This window comes from Eptatretus burgeri, chromosome 17, assembly GCF_056783735.1.
Source record: "Eptatretus burgeri isolate ZD-2024b chromosome 17, Ebu_testis_v1, whole genome shotgun sequence".
Lineage (NCBI taxonomy): Eukaryota > Metazoa > Chordata > Myxini > Myxiniformes > Myxinidae > Eptatretus > Eptatretus burgeri.
The window spans coordinates 47706548-47728825 of record NC_140977.1 but is presented as its reverse complement, the minus strand read 5'-3'; the positions used below and the strand labels follow the sequence as shown (position 1 = coordinate 47728825).

The window sequence follows — 22278 nt, the reverse complement described above, 5'->3', positions numbered from 1 at the left end:
GGGAGGATTCGCGGGAGCTCGAGAAGGATCGCAGCTCACGGCGATTGGATCCAGCTCGCTCTCGCTGGAGCCCGGGTCCGAACAACTTGAAGACCACACGAGGTGGAGAGGTTCGAAATAGGCTCTGGGTTTCAGCTCACCTGTCCTCCGAGCTGGAGCTCGTTATTAAAGGCCTCTCTCACCATTTCTTGTGTGTGTGTGTGTGTGTGTGTGTGTGTGTGTGTGTGTGTGTGTGTGTGTGTGTGTGTGTGTGTGTGTGTGTGTGTGTGTGTGTGTGTGTACGTGTGTCCGTGGGCCCGTCTAATAAGTAGGAAATTGTTAAGTGCTTTGTGTGCTTTAAATGTTTGCATTGCATTTCGTATAGATGGTCGTAGTTCTTTTGTCGTGCTTTTGTTGCTTGTATAATTGCATACGTGTTTTGCCTTGTTTAATTGCATCCGTGCTTTATTATAATAAATGTCCTTGTGTGAATGTAAACCTGTTCATTGCGTCCATTCCCTCATTGAACTGCCCCATCTTGCACTCGGAATATAGTTGGTTTTTAAATAGCCGGTAAAGTGATCAGGTCCAACGGGACTGCGCGATAATACCCCGCTCGGTTATCCCAAAAGGAAGCGAGCTGCTTAAGCGGCTCGTTTCCAAGCGGTCCCGTTGAGGTACAATCTCTCCGTAACCGACCCACGCGAATAATTAGGTAAATCCAAGATTTGGCGATCGGACCCTGAAGCGTGCGGGTAGAGTGCGGACAAGGTTGTGGTGTGGTTACAAATACACCCGTGGCTGGTTTCCAGCGTTGATCCGGAAAGCCGCGACTGGATTGTCCGTTCGGTGGGCAAAGCGACCGCTATTGGTTAGACGCGGTCGCTCGCACGCCGACGGGCGGGAAATCTATAACAGTATCCTTGAAAAGATAGATATTGTTTCTCGAAATCCAAATAAATCATACACAAATAAATATCAAAAACATACTCCTTGTGGTTTCTGTTATTATATCAATCATCTGTTGGTGATGAATACAACAAGTTAGAACTTTATAGAGGAGAGGATACCTCAGAGGAGTTTGTAAGACGATTGGAAAAAGACTGCATAAGACGAAGAAAAATAATGGTTAAAACCTATAAACCAATGTCATTAACAAAGGGAGAGAAAAAGGAATTTAGAAAGAAGAATATCTGTCATATTTCTGAGGAGAAAATTGAGGGAGAGGTCAAAGTTAGGGATCATTGCCATCTTATTGGAAAATATAGAGGTCCAGCTCATTCCCGTTGTAATCTTAATTACAAGCCCCCAAACTTTATTCCTGTCTTTCTAAACAACAACGCTCACTGTGACACATCTATTTATAAATGAACTTTCAAAGACATCTGGAGATATTTCTGCCATTCCTAACACAGATCAAAAATACATCTCATTCACAAAATCAATTCATACATCCCCCATAACCCATATCAGATTTCTTGATGCATACAAGTTTATGGCAAGTCCATTATCTGACTTTGCATTAAATATTAAAAACTTACCGAGTCTTAAATCTTCTTCTTCTTCTTTAGGCTGCTCCCGTTAGGGGTCACCACAGCGGATCATCCGTTATGATCCGCATAATGATTTGGCACAGGTTTTACGCCGGATGCCCTTCCTGACGCAACCCTGGTCGCCTCTTACGACACAGGGATATGGTACATCTATTCTAACCGGGGCATACACTGGGCCCAGTACACTGGTACTCACTTCGCCGACCTTGGAAGGATGACAGGCTGAGTCAAGCTCCTTGTGTGTATTAATTCAAGCTGTCAACGGGGCTTGAACTCAGGACATTTTGGATCCCAAGCCACTACCCTAATCACTACGCCAACACCAGGCTATTACCGAATCTTAAATCACATTTCTCAAATCAAAAAGAGATTGATCTCTTATCACATAAGGGAATATATCCGTATGACTACATGGATTCATTTGAGAAGTTTAAAGAAACACAACTTCCTTCAAGGGAAAGTTTCTATACCAAGTTGAATAAAACTCATATTTCCGATAGAGATTATACACAAGCTAAAAAGGTTTGGGAGAAGTTTAATATAAAGAATCTTGGAGAATATCATGATTTATATCTTAAAACTGATGTATTGTTATTGGCTGATGTGTTTGAAACTTTTAGAACAGTCTGTCATAATAGAAATTCTTATGGATTAGACCCCGTTCACTATTACACAGCCCCGGATTTGGCTTGGAGTGCTATGTTAAAAATGACAAAACAGAATTTGGAATTAATCAGTGATATAGATATACTTTTAATGACAGAGAAGACTAAAAGAGAAGGAATATCTCAAGTATGTTTTCAGAGATATGCTAAAGCAAATAACAAATATCTTCCTGATTGAAATAAGAATGAGGACAACTCTTACCTGATGTATTATGATGCTAAGAATTTGTATGGGTGGGCTATGTCTCAATCTTTACCTTATGGAAAACTTAAATGGGTTAAAAGAAAAACATTATGAAAAAGTTTTACAAGACATTGTTGTCTCCTCTCAAAAAGAATTGGATGAAGCTGAAGTTGGAGATTATTTTGAGGTTGATTTAAAATATCCAGAAGAACTTCATCACAAACATAAAGACCTACCTTATGCCACTGATAAAGAAAGTCTAAGAAAAGAATGGTTAAGTAATTACCAACAGTCATTTAATATAAAAGGTAAATCTCCAGAAAAACTACTTCCTACATTAAATGATAAAGAAAGTTATGTTTTGCATCAAAGGAACTTGTAGTCCAGCAGCCATTTTTCATATGAGGCCAAATAAGGAAATTCGTTCAACACCCCCTATAGAAAAGGTTTGACTTGACAGGGTGGTAGAATAGACCCTATAGAACACCTCCAGGTAGTATGTGGTTTCAAATTGTGGTATCATTAAAATCCTACAGGCCATTTTACATACCAAGGGTACTTACCAAGAGGGTCACTGTGGGCTCGCAAAATTTAGGGGGAGGGGTAACGTAAACATGAATATCTTTGTCTAGACTCAACCAATTTTCAATATTGAAGTATCATTGGCTTCCTATTATAATTCTCTATCAGAGTATGTACAGTTATTTAAAAATGGCCTTTGCCATGGCATCACCAAAGCAAAAATATCATACTAATTCAAACTTTCTGACATTTTTAATTGTGTTCTCATATGAAGGTGAATGGTGTTTCTCAATTACTACTGGTATGTATACATTTTGGAAATCAAACGCTTAAGAAAGTATTGTTCTGCAGAAATTCATATACATACAGAGGCACGCATAAAGAAAACTGCAACTGTTATTTTTAGCGTTCGTCTTTTACTAGTGTATAGCAACACGGAAGCACATACATCATAGCCGAGCATAATAGTTGTCTTTGGCAACACGGAAGTACATTTAATTAGTGAAAGCCGAGTATAATAGTTGTCTCTGGCAGCACGGAAGCTACTCATTCATCATAGTGGATGATAATTAATAGTTATCATGGTTTACACTGGGAGCTGTGCATGACAACACAGAAGCACATTAGTGAGAGCGAATCATAATAGTTGTGCATGGTTGCACGGAAGCACATTCGTCAGAGCGGTTTGTAATATTTGTGTCTGGCAACAAGGAATCACATTCACCATGGAAGCATGAAGATGTCATCTGTTGTAACTTAGTCAGCGTCTTCTTCACCACTGGATTCAAAGATTGTTCTTGGCTTTTCACAAGTTTCTTCGGCCATACATGCACATGCTTCTGTGCAAGGCTTGTGTCGGTTGCCTCAACATCATCGTAGGAGTCACAGTGGCCCATTCTGCTCAGCATGGTAATGAGCTGTTTTGACCTCGTCATATGGCGAACTGCAATTCCCAGGGCCACATGCTTGGGCATGTTAGTTCTAGCATGAGTCACACATCCTGAGCAAGCATCAAAACACGTCTTTCATCTGATGAGTTGCTACATTCTGGTACTGAAAACTCATCTTCATCTTCCTTTTCTGGTTTGGCAATAACCCAGCGTAGTCGCCAGTAAAGACTGCCTGGTATCACAGATTTGGATTTTGTTAGGGTTGGATCCATGATACGAGGTGGTCGGACTGATATGCCTTGGCATTCATTGATCTCCGACTTGATGAGTTTCACAGTGCGGTACAGCAGACTCACCCTGTCGCAATCATCCATCGCTGTTGTGGGCTGTTTTCTTGGTACACCCGTGGCTGTTGCGGTGTTACACTGATAGGCAGAGTTGATGACATCTTGAAGGGATATGGAGCTTGAGTACAAAAGCTCAGACTTACTAAGATCATATGGCTTATGGAAGACGATGCCATCTCCAAAGTGTTTCTTTAGTCGAAGTTTGAGTCGCTGGGTAGTGTAGCTGTCGACTGCCACTCCCTGTCTGTGCAGAAAATGATTGTATCTGTCCAGAAGAATTGTCATATGAAAGGCCTTCCCACCATTCGGGTCAGCAGAGATATCTTCAGCCACTTGCTTGAATGCCGTATCGTAACAAGTTTCTTGTCTCCCTTCATGGAAGCCAGCATACTGCAGATTAGCTTTGCTGATGTATGAGGCATGGCAAGCTCTGTGGTATCTAGCTTCTGCTGCCACTAGATCGTTACTGACAGCACCAGTAGTCCGTAACATGTCCTCATCGCCCTTTGCGGTCGCTGTTTGCACAATAGTTTCACAGGCTTGGAAAGTTCTGACCATGATCATCTCCTTTACCCTTCTGTGTGTTTTCTTCTTGCAGAAGAGGCACATAGTCCAGTCAGTGGACGTTGACTGGGACCTGGATTACCCTGGAGGTCTCCGTCAAACTTGTTTCAGATTGTGTGCCAATCTTAGATTCTTCTGCTGGTGTCGGTGAGAATGCAGATCTTCTCTGCATGTAACGCAGGTTTTCTTTGCTTGTCCATTTTTGTAGCAATTTGAGTGCCATTTAACATCCGCGGTTGCCAAACTGTCAAAATCTGATTTTAAACGTTCGTATACTTCATCTCGGTCGAGTTCCAGTGCTGCAACAAGTGTCTGTATTGGAGGTATCTCGGGCTTTTCTCAGTGTCTCGTTTGAGTCCATCTGACAAATTATGCACTTGTGAAAGTTAGTCAACTTCTGTCTCTTTACAGCTAAAAGTTGCACTACTGCCTGACTCTCTGAACTGGCCATTGCTTCAGTTGGCTAGTAGGATTCTTTCAGATGTTCAATCTGGAATGACACAGAAAAGCAACTATGTTAACCCACAGCCTCTTTCACCATCATTATTAACATGACATTTTAGGTCATCTCTACCGAGATGACCTCATAAAGCCGGACCAAATGTCCGTCTGTCAACAATTTTTCTTTCCGATCTTGATGAAACTTAGTATGTGGGTAGAGGTCGATGAGTGTTGCACAACGATATAACTTTTGTCCGGGTTCAAGGTCAGGGTCAAGGTCACGTAAGTTATAAAAATTGCCATTTTCAAAACCGATCTAGTTTGAAAAAAAGAGAGTATTGAAATGGATAAACCTATTTATATAGGAACATCAATTCTTGACTTCTCAAAGTCGTTAATGTATGACTTACTATAATAATTTAAAATCAAACTATAACGATGTGTCTTATATATGGATACAGATAGTTTTATATTAGAAATAAAGACAAGTGATGTATACGAGGATATGACTGATAATATTGATATATATGATACAAGTAATTATAAGTCAGGTGATGTGTTGTTTTCATCAAAGAATAAAAAGGCTATTGGTAAGTTTAAAGATGAATTGTGTGGGAAGGTCATGAGTGAATTTATAGGATTGAGATCAAAGTCTTATGCTTTCACGTATATTGATAATAATAACATTGAAAGGTGTGATAAGAAGCTAAAGGGAATAAAGAAAAATATAAATCAAGGAAACAATAAACTTTAAACATTATTACAACTGTTTAACCTTAAAGAAGGAAGAGTACAGAAAAATGAATACAATAAGAAGTTATAAACATTAATTATATACAGAAGAGATAAATAAGAAAGCATTTGGAGCTTTTGATGATAAAAGATATATTTTAGAGAATGGAATCAATCGTCTCCCTTATGGTTATAAGTATAAGTGTTAAAATATTGGGTTGGGAATTTTAACAGGCTACCATTGTCTTTTTACTGATTTATAAATGATACAACCAAGCAATAACCAAACCAAGAGTGGAGATGTAATCAGCCTTTACTTGGTATTTAAATGGGAAACGTAAAGAATGTGAGAAATATCAAAGAAGTCTGATTGAAGAAATAACCGGGGTAAAAGTAGATAAAACAAATAAGCGGATAAATGTAATTACAAATAAGTTGGAGGATGTAAAGAAAAAAAATTAATATCCTTGAATGGACTGAAAACTTTGATGGTTATCAATTGAATAATGGAAAAACAATTTTCTACAATCTCAAAATGATATGTGGCTCAGGAGGTGGTCAAACAAGAGCATAAAGAGAAGTTTATCATTTCATTTCTGCACAACAAAGACACTTAAACCAAGAACCAAGTTCCAAGTTATTATTTGTGAATATACTCGATGGAAATGAATGTTATAAGAAAATTAAGTTATTTCCTGAAGTATAACATGGGCACATATTCGTTGGTTCGCTCTTTGAGTGGAATGAAAATATGAAAGGGAAGAAGTGCTTTCATCATAAGTCTCAATCTTTCATAGTCTCAATTTTTCGTTTGCTTGTATGGGAGGGGGAGAGAATGAGTGTCAATTTTACATTTGCTTGTATGGGAGGGAAGGGGATAGGGAGGGAGAAAATGAGTCTCCCATTTTGAGCTTTTGGAGCTTGGGTCAGAAAGTTTTTCCCTTTCCCCCATTCATTTGAATGGCGTCCCAGAAACCCAATTTATCATCTACGTGTGTGTGTGTGTGTGTTTTATAAAGCATAACATATTCTTTCTGCTAACTCCCCTACCCCCACCCCCCACCCCCTCTCTCTCTTTGTTCCATCCTTGCTCTACCCCCTCCCAATTCAGTGCAGAACCCTCCTTCCACATCTCCCCTTTCTCTCACTCTCACACTCGCTCTCACTCGCTCTCTCTCTGTCTGCCTGTCTGTGTCTCTGGACATATCCGGATGGTGTTTGTCTCCAGACGTGTCCGAACAGTGTTTGGCTCTGGCCAGCTTGGCTCTGGACTCATTCGGGCGGTATTTATGTTTCGACAGGAGTTTGTCTCCAGACAGGAGTTTGTCTCTGGGCCGTGTTTATAGTATGACCAGTCTAAAATGGATTTCAGACATTTTGTTTCCATCTTCACTGTTATTCTCTGCAGAATCATGTTGGTGAGTCGGTATGAATCGTAATTAACGCTCCATTGCATGTCTGCCTTTCCTTCCTCTCACCTCTCACCGTCTTCCCTTCCCCCACCCCTCCTCGCTCTCCCTCCCTACTCTCTCCTTTCCCCTCCACTCTCCCCAAGCTCTCTCCCCCACCCGTCTCTCACTCTTCCCCCCTCTTTTTCTCCCCCCTCCTTTAGTATTAATGTCAGCGAAGCAACAGGTGGTATTTGCTCGTTGACAATAAAATCAGATAGAAGGTGAGGGTAAAGCACCAGAACTTGTTCAGACATTATTTTGAGTACTCTACAGTGGTGCGAATATGCAATCCCATTCAGGATCTGTGAAGCGACATGCTGCTCTTGCCAGTGAAGATGCTCTTTTTGTCATGTCACACACAGGTGTCAAACCATCAAACCAGATTTTGAGAGGAATAGCTGTGAAGTTGCTCACTGGTAGCCATAAAGTGTTGATGATGCTCAATAGATTTGGACATTGCTTCAACCAACATGCAGTTGAGGAAATTGAAACAGAACTTGCCTATGCTCTCATCGAGACACAATTGGCATAACCTCATGGAGCATTTCTCTGTTAACCTGGAGCCAAGCAATCCATGAAAGGATTTGAAGAAAAACGCGGTCAACAATATGGGATCATATCGTACGATCTCGATTTGTCTCAAAGATCTCTGAAGATTCAAGTCACTGAGCAACCAGAATATGACAATGTCTTCATTCTATTTGGAATATTTCACATTTTCCTATGTTTGTTCCACGTGATTAGGAAACTCATGGCCAACTCGGGCGGTCCAGAGATGCTCGTAGAGTCTGACATGCTTGCATCTGGCTCAATGATGAGCTTCATTGAATGCACCAGCTTTCACCACTGCAAACACTTGCATCCATTGTTGGCATAAGCATTGTAAACTCTGCACCTCAGTCAGTTTTTTTTTTTTACCGAGGATAAGCAGAGAGATGCTTACTATCTCCATATTCGAGCCGAAGGGGTCTTCTTATCAGAAAGTGAAGGCTCAGAAAATTTGTTGCGCTGCATTTTTGTTTCATACCATAAGAATAGAGCAGTTCCTTTCCAACGAAGACATTTATTGGTTGCGAATTTCTGATGATGTTGAACCCTTTTAGGGATCCTTTGTCATTGCAAATTACCAACATGAAAACTTCTTACTCACCAAATCATTATTCATGAAAACATCTTTTGATGAATTCGAAGTGGAAATTTGCTCGGTCTCGGCATTTTGGTTAAATCCTGTTTTCCAGATCCGCTTTGAACCCTGAGAGCCTAAGGGGCCTTCTTTTCCAAAAGTTCCGGGTCAGAAATTTTCTTGAGTTGCATTTTTGTTTCATGGCAAATGATTGGAAATTTTTGTAACAATTTTTTTTTCTCAGGTTCAGTTATTTGATCAAGGCCCTTCTTGAACCCTTATAATGGTTATTGTATGCAAACGCTGACGATTTTCAGTTCTTACGAGTGTTTTGTATTCAGTATCCAATGTAGATGTATTAAAATAATAATATATAATCAGCCTTGGGTGCAAATATTTCTGAAAAAGGGTTTACCTGTCTCGTCTTCAGTTGTCCTACCCTTCCTCCCACCCATGGTACACTGAAGCTTGTGGAGAGGCATTTGTCCTGAAATGACTTGCTTTCACCTCATGGAAGGCAAATCCAACAGAAGGCGATATCAGTTCCTTCCACAAAGCTCGTAACAAGTGTGTATCTACCCTCAGGAGAGCCAGAAAGCAACATCTTTCTAATCTCAAGTCTGAACTCTCAAACCTGTCTCCCTCCTGCAAATCCTGGTGGCATCCAGTAAAGTCTGTTTCTGATGTATGTTCCGCCTCCATCCCCTCCCTTACCTCAAATGGCCGCACTGCTGATACCGCACGTGATAAAGCTCAATGTCTAAACTCGGTGTTTCCAGCTAAATCTTGTGTCCAAAACCCATCACTATCTCTACCCACTTTACCCAGTCGCACCCAACTGTCCCTGGACTCTGTATCCTTTTCTCCTGACAAGGTGGAGAGCTTGCTTTCAAACCTCGACTCAGAATTCTGCAACCGGTCCAGACGGCATCAGCCCACGTGTCCTCAAAGCCTGCTCTTCTGCTCTTGCTCACCCTCTCTCTGTTCTATTCACCCTCTCATTTGATCAAGGTCATCTGCCATCTGCTTGGAAATCTGCTAACATCACTGCCCTGCATAAAAAGGTGCAAAAACAGATCCCTGTAACTACAGACCAATCAGCCTTCTCCCAATCATCAGCAAGGTTATGGAATCCATCATCGCTTCAGACATGAAATCCTTCCTCTTCTCCAATGGCTTGATTTCCGATCATCAATTTGGTTTCAGACCAGGTCACTCTACCCTGGATATGCTGCTTCTGCTCTCCCATCACTGGATGGAGGTCCTCAATGCCAGACAGGAAATCCGAGCCGTATCCCTGGACATATCACGTGCTTTTGACACAGTCTGGTACCCTGCACTACTCACCAAACTCTCTTCCCATGGTATTCAAGGCCATCTCCACTCATGGCTCGCAGACTTCCTCTCCTGTCGCAGTCAACGTGTGGCCCTAAATGGAGTTCTTTCATCCCCTCTTCCTGTGCAGGCTGGAGTTCCTCAAGGTAGCGTTCTGGGCCCTGTTCTTTTTCTGGTTTTCATCAGTGATCTCTCCGACTCTCTGGAAAATCCTCTATTTCTCTTTGCCGACGACTCCACCCTCTGCCGTACCATCTGTCATCCCTCAGACCGGCAAGCAGCAGCTTCTTCGCTCACTGCAGATCTGGATAAAATCACAAACTGGTCCAACACGTGGAACATGTCTTTCAATCCAGACAAATCTCACACTCTCACTATGTCTCTTCGAAAGGACCGTTTAGAACCCCCCCCCCCATCCACTTTCTCAACAATCCTCTGGAAGAAGTCTTTTCTTTCAAGTTTCTGGGTCTCACTATCTGCCATGACCTTTCCTGGGAAAGTCACATTTCCAACCTTGCCTCAAAAGCCAGTCGCCGACTGGGAATCCTCCGTCGTGCAAAGTCCTTCCTCAGCCCTCTTGAGCTCCTGACCACTTAGAAAGCTTTTGTCCGAAGCCTGATGGAGTACTGCTCTCCCTTCTGGGCTGGTGCTCCTGCCTCCCACCTTTCTCGGCTTCACGCTGTCGAAACCAGGGCATTTAGGATCATCGGCATCTCCCGCAATGAAGCTGAGTCTTTGGGTCTCTCACTCAATCACCGCAGGTTGGTCGGTGGTCTTTCTGTCTTCCAGCGACTCCTCTCCAGCCTTCCCCCCCTGCTCTCTCTGCGATTTGTCCCCACCACATTTCCACAGGGCGCTCAAGGTCTGCCAACAACCCCCTTCTGGTAAAACTACCAAAATCACGAATCACTGCTCATCTTCACTCTTTCATTCCTCTTTTTCCCCACCTTTGGAATAAACTTCCTCACTATTCATTCCCATTCTTCCCTCCAGGCTTTCAAAACAGCTGTTCACCACCACCTCTTGTGATCCCCCATTCAAATCCTCGATCTTTTCTACCCCCGATAATCCACCCAAGCCCACTTCCTTCAATTCCCCTGCTTTCCTTCCTGAAAGTCCCTGTAATGTCCATCTTCTCTTCGCCATGTTCCCCGTCCCATCCCCATCCCTCTCCCTTCCACAGTTCACCTAATGTGTCTGTTCCCCACTGTTTTGTCCCTCCCACTCCCACCCCTCTTGTCTCATGCCCCCTTGGTGTGAGTTGTGTGTTAGCTCTCATACGAGCCTCGACAAGGTATACAAAATATTATATATATATATATATATATATATATATATATATATATATATATATATATATATATATATATATATATATATATATATATATATATATATATATATATATATATATATATATATATATATATATATATATATATATATATATAGCCTGGTGTTGGCGCAGTGGTTAGGGCAGCGGCTTGGGATCCAAGAGGTCCTGAGTTCAAGCCCCGTTGAGCCACTGAATTAATACACCAGGGGGTTGACTCAGCCTGTCATCCTTCCGAGGTCGGCGAAATGAGTACCAGTATACTGGGCCGGTGTATACCCCGGTTAAAATAGGTGTACCATATCCCTGTGTCGTAAGAGGCGACCAGGGTTGCATCAGGAAGGGCATCCGGCGTAAAACATGTGCCAAATCACTCTGCGGATCATAATGGATGATCCGCTGTGGCGACCCCTAACGGGAGCAGCCGAAAGAAGAAGAAGAAGATATATATATATATATATATATATATATATATATATATATATATATATATATATATATATATATATATATATATATATATACATGGCCGCACAACTGACACTGCAAATGAAAATGCTGAATGCCTAAACTCCGTGTTTGCTTCCAAATGTTGTGTCCCAAAACCTTCTCTTTCTGTACCCACCTTACCCAGTCGCACCCAGCTGTTCCTGGACTCTGTGTCTTTTTCTCCTGACAAGGTGGAGAGCTTGCTGTCAAACCTCGACTGATTCTGCAACCGGTCCAGACGGCATCATCCCACATGTCCTATAAATCTGCTCTGCTGCTCTTGCTCACCCTCTCTCTGTTCTATTCACCCTCTCATTTGCTCAAGGTCATCTGCCATCTGCTTGGAAATCAGCAAACATTACTACCCTGCCCAGAAAATGTGCAAAAACAGATCCCTGCAACTACAGACCAATCAGCCTTCTCCCAATCATCAGCAAGGTTATGGAATCCATCATCGCTTCAGATATTAAATCCTTCCTCTTCTCCAATGGCTTGATTTCCGATCATCAATTTGGATTCAGATCAGGTCACTCCACCCTGGATATACTGCTTCTGCTCTCCCAACAATGGATGGAGGTCCTCAATGCCAGACATGAAATCAGAACCATCTCCCAAGACATAACACGTGCCTTCGATATGGTCTGGCACCCTGCCCTGCTCACCAAACTCTCTTCTTATGGTATCCAAGGACATCTCCACTCATGGCTCGAAGACTTCCTCTCCTGTCGCAGTCAACGTGTGGCCCTTAATGAAGTTCTTTCATCCCCTCTTCCTGTCCAGGCTGGAATTCCTCAAGGCAGTTTTCTGGGGCTGCTCCTTTTCTGGTTTTCATCAATGATCTCTCCAATTCCCTGGAAAATCCTCTTTATCTCTTTGCTGATGACTCTACCCTCTGCCGTACCATCTGTCATTCCTCAGACAGGCAAGCAGCAGCTTCTTCACTCTCTGCAGATCTGGATAAAATTGCAAGCTGGTCCAACACGTGGAACATGTCTTTCAATCCTGATAAATCTCACACTCCAGTGTGAGATTTGAATCGCACACTCAAATCTCACATGTCTCTCCGAAAGGAGGAGGAGCAGATTGGGACCATACTCTGTGCAGAGCGTTGGTACTGCTTAAGCAGTCTCCTTGGCTATTGGGCACAATCCTGGACGGGTCGCCACTCCGATACAGTATACCAACATGCTGGTACTCATTTTGCCGACCTCGGAAGGATGACAGGCCGAGTTAACCCCACCTGGTATTCATCCAACAACTAAGTGGGATTTGAACTCAGGACCCTAGGATCCAAAGCCCGCCACCTTACCATTAAACCAACACCAGGCATGGTCTCCGAAAGGACTGTCTGGAACCCCTCCCAATTTACTTTCTTAGCAATCCCCTGGAAGAAGTCCTTTCTTTCAAGCTTCTGGATCCACTATCTGCCATGATCTTTCCTGGGAAAGCCACATTTCCAACCTGGCCTCCAAAACCAGTCGCTGACTGGGCATTCTCCATCGTGCAAAGCCCTTCCTTTAGACCAGGGGTCTCCAACCTGCGGCCCCTTAGACGGATTTAAGCGGCCTGCGGTGCCATATTAAGTTTACATTATAATGCGGCCCGCGATACTGCCAATTTGTCAGCATCAATGATCAAAGCGTTCTGTAATTTTTATTATGATTTTGATTCATATTAGACACATGTGTTTTTAACACATTTATCATATTCATTGGCAAGAAAAATATATTCAGCACTAATTTTTGTTTAAATTTCTGCATATTAATTATGTTTTTAAAATTACATTTTAAAAACTATTTTGTTAAACATTTTATTTTAACGTTTTATTACATTTTTAAAACTATTTCATGAAACATTTTATTTCAATGTTTTGTATTTCAAATTTTTCCAGAAAACATGGTTTCCAAACCGACGAAGAAGCCATTGCGAGGTCCGTTGGATCAGCCGTGGGACCATGCTTGCCAGAGTCTTTGACCATAGGGAGGAGATCGCCTCCTTCCTCGACTCCAAGAACAACCCGTACGTAGTTTTCTGACCCTGATTGGTTTTCACGACTGGCCTTCTTGACTGATCTTTTTCACCATCTGAATGAGCTGAACCTGCAGCTTCAAGGAAGCTGTATTTAACTGTTTTTTTAAACTATTAAACTGTATTTAACTGTTTTTTTCACGTTTTTCGGAATTTCGCATCCTTTTTTTGTGGGCGGCCCTCCGCCCCTCACCACTTTGGTTTTGTGGCCCTCCGCCCAAAAAGGTTGGAGACCCCTGCTTAAGACCATGGGCCAAGCCCAAAAATTATGCTTAGTTTTTGAGTTCTGTGATCTACACCTGAGAGTACTTACAAGTGTGTGAGGTATGTTAAATAGGTGTGTATTAAACATAAATTACATGTTCCCACGTTTGAAATTTGCACCTTAAAGTAGAAATGTTAAAAACAAAGGAAAAGTTAAATCCCGTTGTTAAGGACTTTCCTTTCCCTAGCAACGGCGATATTCATGCTTCTTAATCGTTTTCTTGAGAACTAATATTGAATGGTCAAGCAAACTGCTAATTGTGCAGATCACCAAATGATTGAAGATTTAATTCTGTGAATTTTTTTATGTTAAAAAACCATTTGGATGGTCGTTGCTATGAGAAAAATTTCCCTAGCAACCATTTCTGGTGAAACACATACATTGAATCACTTGGTACGTTAAGTAAATATTTAGACTCGTTAAGTTTACTAAGTAAACTTGGTACGTTAAGTAAATATTTAAGTAAATATTCTAATTTTAGATTAGAACTTTTGAATGGACAAGTAATCCTCGTACCCTACCAACCATACATATTCTTGTATTTATAATGACCAAAAAATATTGTGTACTAATCACCCGAATATTGCATTATGTCTGTTCAGTCCACTCCCTCTTTTTGATAAAATGCACAACTATATATACACAGTCCAACACACACAGATCTTGTTCTTTCATTTTTAAGATCACCATTTACTTGTTACTGTTACATTTTGCTACATTTAACACACACATACAACCCCCCCCCCCCCCCCACACACACACATATACACACACACTGTTGGTTTTATTTTAAAATCTTATTCTCTCTATCTCTCACTCTCTGCTACCATTCCCTTTTCTCTCTTAAGCTACATGTATGTATGTCTTAATCTAAAACTGTACTAAATATAATCAAAAGTTACTCAAGAGATACCATTCATGTAACGTTTATATACAAGCTCATTGCTGACGCATACTACTTTCTCAGTCGTTTCTGACATGTTATGCTGTACAGGAATCATCCATACATTTAATGATTTATACATGTGAAAGTAATGCTTCCACACAAATGCCGCATCAGCTATTACAGGTATATTACTGTCATTTCATTGATGAAATAAGCGTGTTATTTCCAAGAGGATGTCATGATGTGAATTGTTTTAAAAGCATACAACTCTAATTTGCTATGTAAAGTCATTAAATAAAGCTTAATTACATTGAATACATGCAACTTTGTTCTATAATAAATAGAAGATGCCAAATCTTAAAAGCTTGACTTGACTGTCCCTACGGAAGATATGTGTTTTATTCCTCCTGTTGATCCTGAAGCACAGGGTGCAGCAATTACATACATGTATCACATTATCACTACTCTTTACAACTATACAATGAAACTTAATGTACAACCTATATGTGTCATTATTTTTAAAAACTAAGGTGTATACAATATGGTCAATGTTGCAATAACAGATTTTAAAATTGTGAAAACACACATTACGATGAAAGTCACAAAACAGAGTTGATCACATTTGTTAAAAACAATGTCTGTTCATATTTGAACATCTCAAATCAAACAGTTACTGTCACTTTTAAAAAAAAATCTCTGCTAACTGTTATGACTTTTTATTACAATGAGATTTCTCTTCGATAGCAAACTGGTTGTGCTGATTTTCATTATATTAAATGAATGAATCATTCATTCCAGAAAGATGAAAACTCCTGGGCTGACATTATTTCATAAACTTAAAATACTGGTGTCTTTGATACTTCTAAAACTAGTGTCATTCATTCCCTAACAAACATAAGTATACTCTTGAATATGAAATATTCCATGGTCATAACAATCAAAACGTGATGAAATGTTTATAGGACTATTGACTACTACTAGAAGTTACTCGACCTGTAACTGCTACTGGTGGTCGTAGTATACTCGTTGACTCGACCCTATTACTAGTACTAGATCTAAGTTTTTAGATGTAGATCCAAGTTAGACTCTACGTTAAAGTTTTAGCATTTTTAAATTAAAATGTTGCTGTTCAGAAATAAGATTAAGAGTAAGAGTGGAAGTGTATCATGTGTATAGCATTGCCTAAGCTTGGAATGATAGTGACAATATTAATAATACCACACAATACAACGGTATCGAGTCAGAAGATTCCTATGAGATGTGGAGATGGATATACGTTCATAAAAATGTTCATACAATAATTGTTGTAGACAATTATTATACTGTCAATGCAAATCGCATAACTATCATTATCAACTAACATAAATTGTAATACGTGGGACAAGCGTGAGACAATAGTCACCATTATTGTACACTTTGGGGGAAAGATGAAAGGGCCAAATCATTTCATTCAAAAAAGGTAAACAAAATAGGATTCTCGTTCTCAATAAACAGTACTTACACTCTTTAGCTTGATTTTCTTGCTCTTGTCTTTTCTTGGCTCTCTCGATCTTTGTTTTGTCAGTAAATCGCACATAACATGCACGATGATATCCAACGGAGTGGTCAGGGCCAGCAGCGACAACAACGAGTTGTTCTTCCGCCAACACGAACTCTAAATGGAATCTTTGGATAGCTTTGGTAGCAATGGCACCTTCTCTGGTATTCAAGTCCTTCCAATGATGGACACATTCGCGAAATTTTCTCCAGCTAACATCCGAAAAACTAATTAGTTTGTCTGCAGATTGGTCCACCAAATGCATGCAGCACTCAATGTCGCGTCGTACTACGCGTAGATTTACTCTTTGTTACATTGCGTTACAACGACACCCACTGTACGATGACTGTGATTGGCTTGTTTTGGTGGAGCCCTGTTAAAAGCACTATGATTGGCCAATTAAGAACTAAACTGACGTCATCACTTCCCTGAAATCGTCGGCTGCAAGAGTAATTTTAGCGTCACTTTCTTCAGATTTCTGTCAAATACACGTATGTTTTGAAGATGGGAACATTAATAGACGTCTATCTATAATTCCAGCAATCTCTGTGTGTGTCTGTCTGTCTGTTTGTCTGCGACCGCCGTTTCTAAACGACCGCCGGTCCGATCTGATTGAAACTTGCCAGGAATATTGCCGGGGCCCCGCAGATGTGCCTTTTCGAGGTTCAATGTCAATCGGACGAGCGGTTCCCAAGTTACGGCCATTTTATTGCTTTTTTCAGTGTTGAAAAAGTGTATATATGGCAGCTGAAGTGTCATTCCACCTTATCACCTTATGCCCTTTTTTCTCAGAATAATGATAATGGCATATTAATAATAATAATAATAATAATAATACAATAATTGGCAGTACACAGTAATAGCACAATAATTGAATAAAAAGAATAACATGATACAATGACCAATGTCTGTCAACCAATAACGACCTATATATTGTCTGTCAACCAGACAGGACACGGTGCTATGACGTCACGAATGACGTCACAATGCTCGCTCTTCGGATTGAAAGCCAGGAATATTTCCGGGGGCCCCGCGGATGTGCGTTTTCAAGGTTTGATATCAATCGGATGAGCGGTTCCCAAGTTACGGCCATTTATCTGTCAGCCAATGACAAGACACGGTGCTATGACATCACGAATGATGTCACAATTAATGTTTATTTATTTATTATTATTATTTTTGCACGATTTACGGTCCGATCTGATTGAAACTTGCCAGGAATATTGCTGGGGACCCGCGGATGTGCCTTTTCGAGGTTTGATATTAATGGGACGAGCGGTTCCCAAGTTATGGCCATTTATCTGTCGACCAATATCTGCGAGAGAGGGGGACGGGAGAGGGGAGGATGAGAGGAAGGGTGAGACTAGGGGGGAGAGAGAGGGGGTGGAAGTGGGGACGGGAGAGGGGTGTGAGAGGGGGGTGGGAGTGGGGGAAAGAGAGAGGGGCGAGAGAGGAGGGGAGAGAGGAGGGGAGAGAGGAGGGGAGAGAGGAGGGGAGAGAGGAGGGGAGAGAGGAGGGGGTGAGAGGAGGGGTGAGAGGAGGGGTGAGAGGAGGGGTGAGAGGAGGGGAGAGAGAGGGTGGCAAGAGAGGGGGGAGAGGGGGATGAGAGAGAGGGGGCGTCACAATTCAAGAGTGGGGGCGAGAGAGAGGAGCGAGAGAGGAGGGGGAGAGAGAGGAGGGGCTAGACTAGGGGGGGCGAGAGAGAGGGAGCTTCACAATTCTTCTTCGTTTGATATGATGTCACAATTGACGCTGGGGACCTGAGTATGTTTCCCAGGTGTTTCCCAAGTTATGGCCATTTATGATACGGTTGGTCTGATCTCATTGAAAAAATGCCCCAATCCAGTCGTCGTTTGCGAGAGCGAAGGAATGAAGCTGCACATACTGGCACCCCTCACCCACGAGAGAGGGTACTGGAACGAGAGAGTGGGAGAGAGGAGGGGGGCGAGAGGGGGGGTGAAATAATGCCCCAATCCAGTCGTCGTTTCCGCACCTACAGGCCCGCCCCTCCGGGCCCGTACTAGTCTATCTATAATTCCAGCAATGTGTGTGTGTGTGTGTGTGTGTGTGTGTGTGTGTGTGTGTGTGTCTGTATGCGACCGCTGTTTCTCGACGACCGCCGGTCCGATCTGATTGAAACTTGCCAGAAATATTGCTGGGGACCCGCGGATGTGCCTTTTCGAGTTTTGATATCAATCGGATGAGCGGTTCTCAAGTTATGGCCATTTATCTGTCGACCAATGACAAGACATGGTGCAATGACGTCACAATTAATATTTATTTATTTCTTTTTGCACGATTGATGTCACAATTCTTCTTCTTCGTTTGGTATGATGTCACAATCGACGCTTGGGACCTGAGTATGTGCCTTTTCAAGGTTTGATATTAATCGGACAAGTGGTGCCCAAGTTATGGCCATTTATTTACCAAACCAATGACAGGACACGGTGCTATGACGTCACGAATGACGTCACAATTAATGTTTATTTATTTATTTATTTTTTGTGAATACATTTACAGAGAGAGGGGCGAGAGAGGAGAGGGGAAAGAGGAGGGGGAGGGGAGGGCGAGAGAGGGGAGGTGAGAGAGAGGGGGTGTCACAATTCAAGAGAGGGGGAGAGAGGAGGGGGCGAGAGAGGGTGGGTGAGAGTCGGGGCGAGAGAGGGGAGGGAGAGAGAGGGGTGAGAGAGAGGGGGCGTCACAATTCAAGAGAGGGGAGAGAGGAGGGGCGAGACTAGGGGGGAGCGAGAGAGAGGGGGCGTCACAATTCTTCATTTGATATGATGTCACAATTGACACTGGGGACCTGAGTATGTTTCCCAGGTGTTTCCCAAGTTATGGCCATTTATGATACGGTTGGTCTGATCTAATTGAAAAAATGCCCCAATCCAGTCGTCGTTTACGAGAGCGAAGGAATGAAGTTGCACATACTGGCATGCCTCACCCACGAGAGAGGGTACTGGCACGAGAGAGGGGGAGAGAGAGGGGGAGGGGTGAAAAAATGCCCCAATCCAGTCGTCGTTTACGCACCTACGGGCACGCACCTACAGGCCCGCACTAGTACTTATAAATATACTCTAGGACCATTAAAGGTCAAATAAAGTACTCCTTTATTGCAGATCAGGGAAAGTAGGAATTTTGGTCGCGCATGGTCGACTTGGCACACCTGAGCTCCTGACCACATACAAAGCTTTCGTACACAGCCTGATGGAGTACTGCTCTCCCCTCTGGGGTGGTGCTCCACCTCTCACCTTTCTCGGCTTCACGCTGTGTCAAACCAAGGCATTTAGAATCATTGGTATCTCCCGTGATGAGGCCGAGTCTTTGGGTCTCTCACTCTCTCACCGCCTGGTCAGTGGTCTTTCTGTCTTCCCCCGTCTCCTCTCTGGCCTCATCCCTCCTGCTATATCTGCGATATGTCCCCCCCCTATATTTCCACAGGGCGCTCAAGGTCCGTCAACAACCCCCTTCTGGTAAAACCATCGAAATCAAGAATCATTGCTGACCTTCACTCCTCTTTTTTCCAGCCTTTGGAACAAGCTCCCATGCTCTTTTCAACCCCACTCTTCCCTCCAGGTCTTCAAAACAGCTGTTCACCACCATCTCTTATCTTCCCCCATCCAAAACCATGATCTTTGCTACTTCTGTTAATCCACCCCAAACACACCTCCTTCAAATTCCCTGCTTTCCTTCCTGAAAGTCCCTGTAATGTCCATCTTGTTTACCCCGTGTTCCTGCTCCATCCCTCTCCTTTCCACAGATCTCCTCATGTCTGTTCCCGACTGTTTTTCCTTCCCTCTCCCACCCCTCTTGTCTCTTGCTCCCCTTGTTGTACGTTCTGCGTGTTGGCTCTCATACGAACCTCGACAAGGTATACAAAAAAAAAAATTTTGATTTCAGTTTCTTGAAGGTTGCCTGTTTCTCTGATGCTGATTCGCCTTTGATATAGCTTGGTATTGGTTTAATTAAAAAGTAAAGTAGCTGGGTTAAGATCTTAGGGTCTTGAGTTTGAGCCCCTGTTTAACCCGTTAAATAACACCAAGTGGGTGGATTCGGCATGTCATCCTTCTGAGGTTGGCAAAATGAGTACCAGCTCAATGCAAACAGGGGGCACTGCATTGGCGGCACAGCCACGCCCCCAGTAATGATGCAACCAGCAGCCACAAAGTGCATTTGAAATAAATTAAAAGCCTTAGACATTGATACAGTTCACAGAAGGTTCAGACCAGAATTGAGGGAGAATGTGGAGCTGGAGAGGGACAGGAGGGAATGTTTGGGATCGAGGATTGTGGAGAGGAAAACGAGTCTGGCTGAGTCTACAAGGTGGGATTATTTGGGAATATTAAAATAGTATTAGTACGTAGTAAATAGATACACTATAAATATATAAATGTTTTTATAAATATATAAATAGATAATGTGTTTGAGTCCGATGGATTATCTATTTCAGTGTTTTTTAAAAATCGTGTTTTAATGGATCTTCCACAGATCATGGTGAAATGGTTCATGGATTCAAGTTTAACTACCTACAGCTTGTGTGTTGAACGTGCTCTTCGGGTAATTATCCTCCCGCCCACGTGGGTGCTCATTTCAAATTTATCAACGTCCGTGCGTACGTCATAAATGAATGTGTACTCAAAATTATTACCTGTACAAGAGAACCCCGTACCTGGTTCCTGGTCCGTCCCGTCCCCTGTATCATGAAGGTTCTGAACGTCCAGGATCCTGAACCCGCAGATCCCAGCAGTCCCTCCTGGATCCCCTCTGTTCCCTCCATCAGAACCCGACGAGCTCGGATCGTGGACGCAGTTCGTGGGTTCTCGATCCATGACCCCTCAGTTCAAGAGAACCACCACGTTTGGTTCCACCTCCCAGAATCCCAGTATCATCCACACTCTCTCGGACACGAACTCGATCCCGATCTCGGTCTGTGTCCATTGAGTCTCCGAACCACGTGGTTCAATTCACCGGAAGTACGGAAGAAGTTTAACGGTCCTGTGATTGACCGGAATCTCTCGGATTAACATCAAAACCGTCATTCTTGTTTCAGATTTTCACTTTAACTTGAGGAACAGAATCTGAATCGTTCTGATAACCGAGAAGGTTAAAGACGGAATGGATAACTTAATCTCTTGTGATTCACTCGGAGATGAATGAACGAGCATTGCGTGTGTCCCAGGACATATGGAACACGTTTTAGGGGTTTTGTGACTTTCTCTACACAAGCAGCAAATTCGGGTGGTTTGTGGAGCACGTGGAGCACGTGGAGCACGTGGAGCACGTGGAGCACGTGGAGCTGATGGAGCACGTGGAGCACGTGGAGCTGATGGAGCACGTGGAGCACGTGGAGCACGTGCAGCACGTGGAGCACGTGGAGCTTGCCTGAAGGAAACTTCCCTGGGGTGTGTGCCATTACCAAGCAGCTAGTTAGCGCTTGCCAAGTCACGCGTTCCGTATCGACCGCTTTGTAAGTTGCTTGTATTACCGCTTGGCGATCAAGGGAGTTGTTCATATCGATAGGTAATCAATAGCACCCCCTGAACTTGTGTTAGCACCCACTGTAATCGGATCCAAAATGCTTGGTGGTGATTACATCAATACTACTGTAATAGAGGACGACATGGAACTTTTGTTGTTGTTAAACTCATTGAGGGGCCGCGAACCGGTTATGTGCACAACACAGGTGAGACGTTCAAAGGCAAGTGTACAGAGGTCCACGTTACCCTGGTAACCCTTTCTTCAAACAGGTACAGTTATCGATATATCATGGAGTAAATGTATGTGATTATGTGTATATGTATGCAAGTATATCCGCTCTTCACCCATTATTTGGACAACTGCGCTAACGTCACTCACAATTGTAACGCAACAGAAGACGTTGAATTACCTTGTAAGAAGACCCAAGAGACCCCCTCCCCCTGACCCGAGGACCCAAACGACCCCGAAGACTCCAA

The 22278-nt window shown here is 42.6% G+C and overlaps 1 protein-coding gene across 1 annotated transcript in view; it reads right to left on the bottom strand.

Moving 5' to 3' along the window:
• Positions 1–22278, bottom strand: part of LOC147010009 (uncharacterized) — a 187754-nt gene that overhangs the window by 23271 nt on the left and 142205 nt on the right. Inside the window, exons 7-8 of the mRNA XM_085861221.1 lie at positions 4150–4380; positions 3628–3925 (exon numbers count right to left, since the gene is read on the bottom strand). Coding sequence (XP_085717347.1) covers positions 3628–3925; positions 4150–4380 — 529 coding nt within the window. The remainder of the gene's footprint in view (positions 1–3627; positions 3926–4149; positions 4381–22278) is intronic.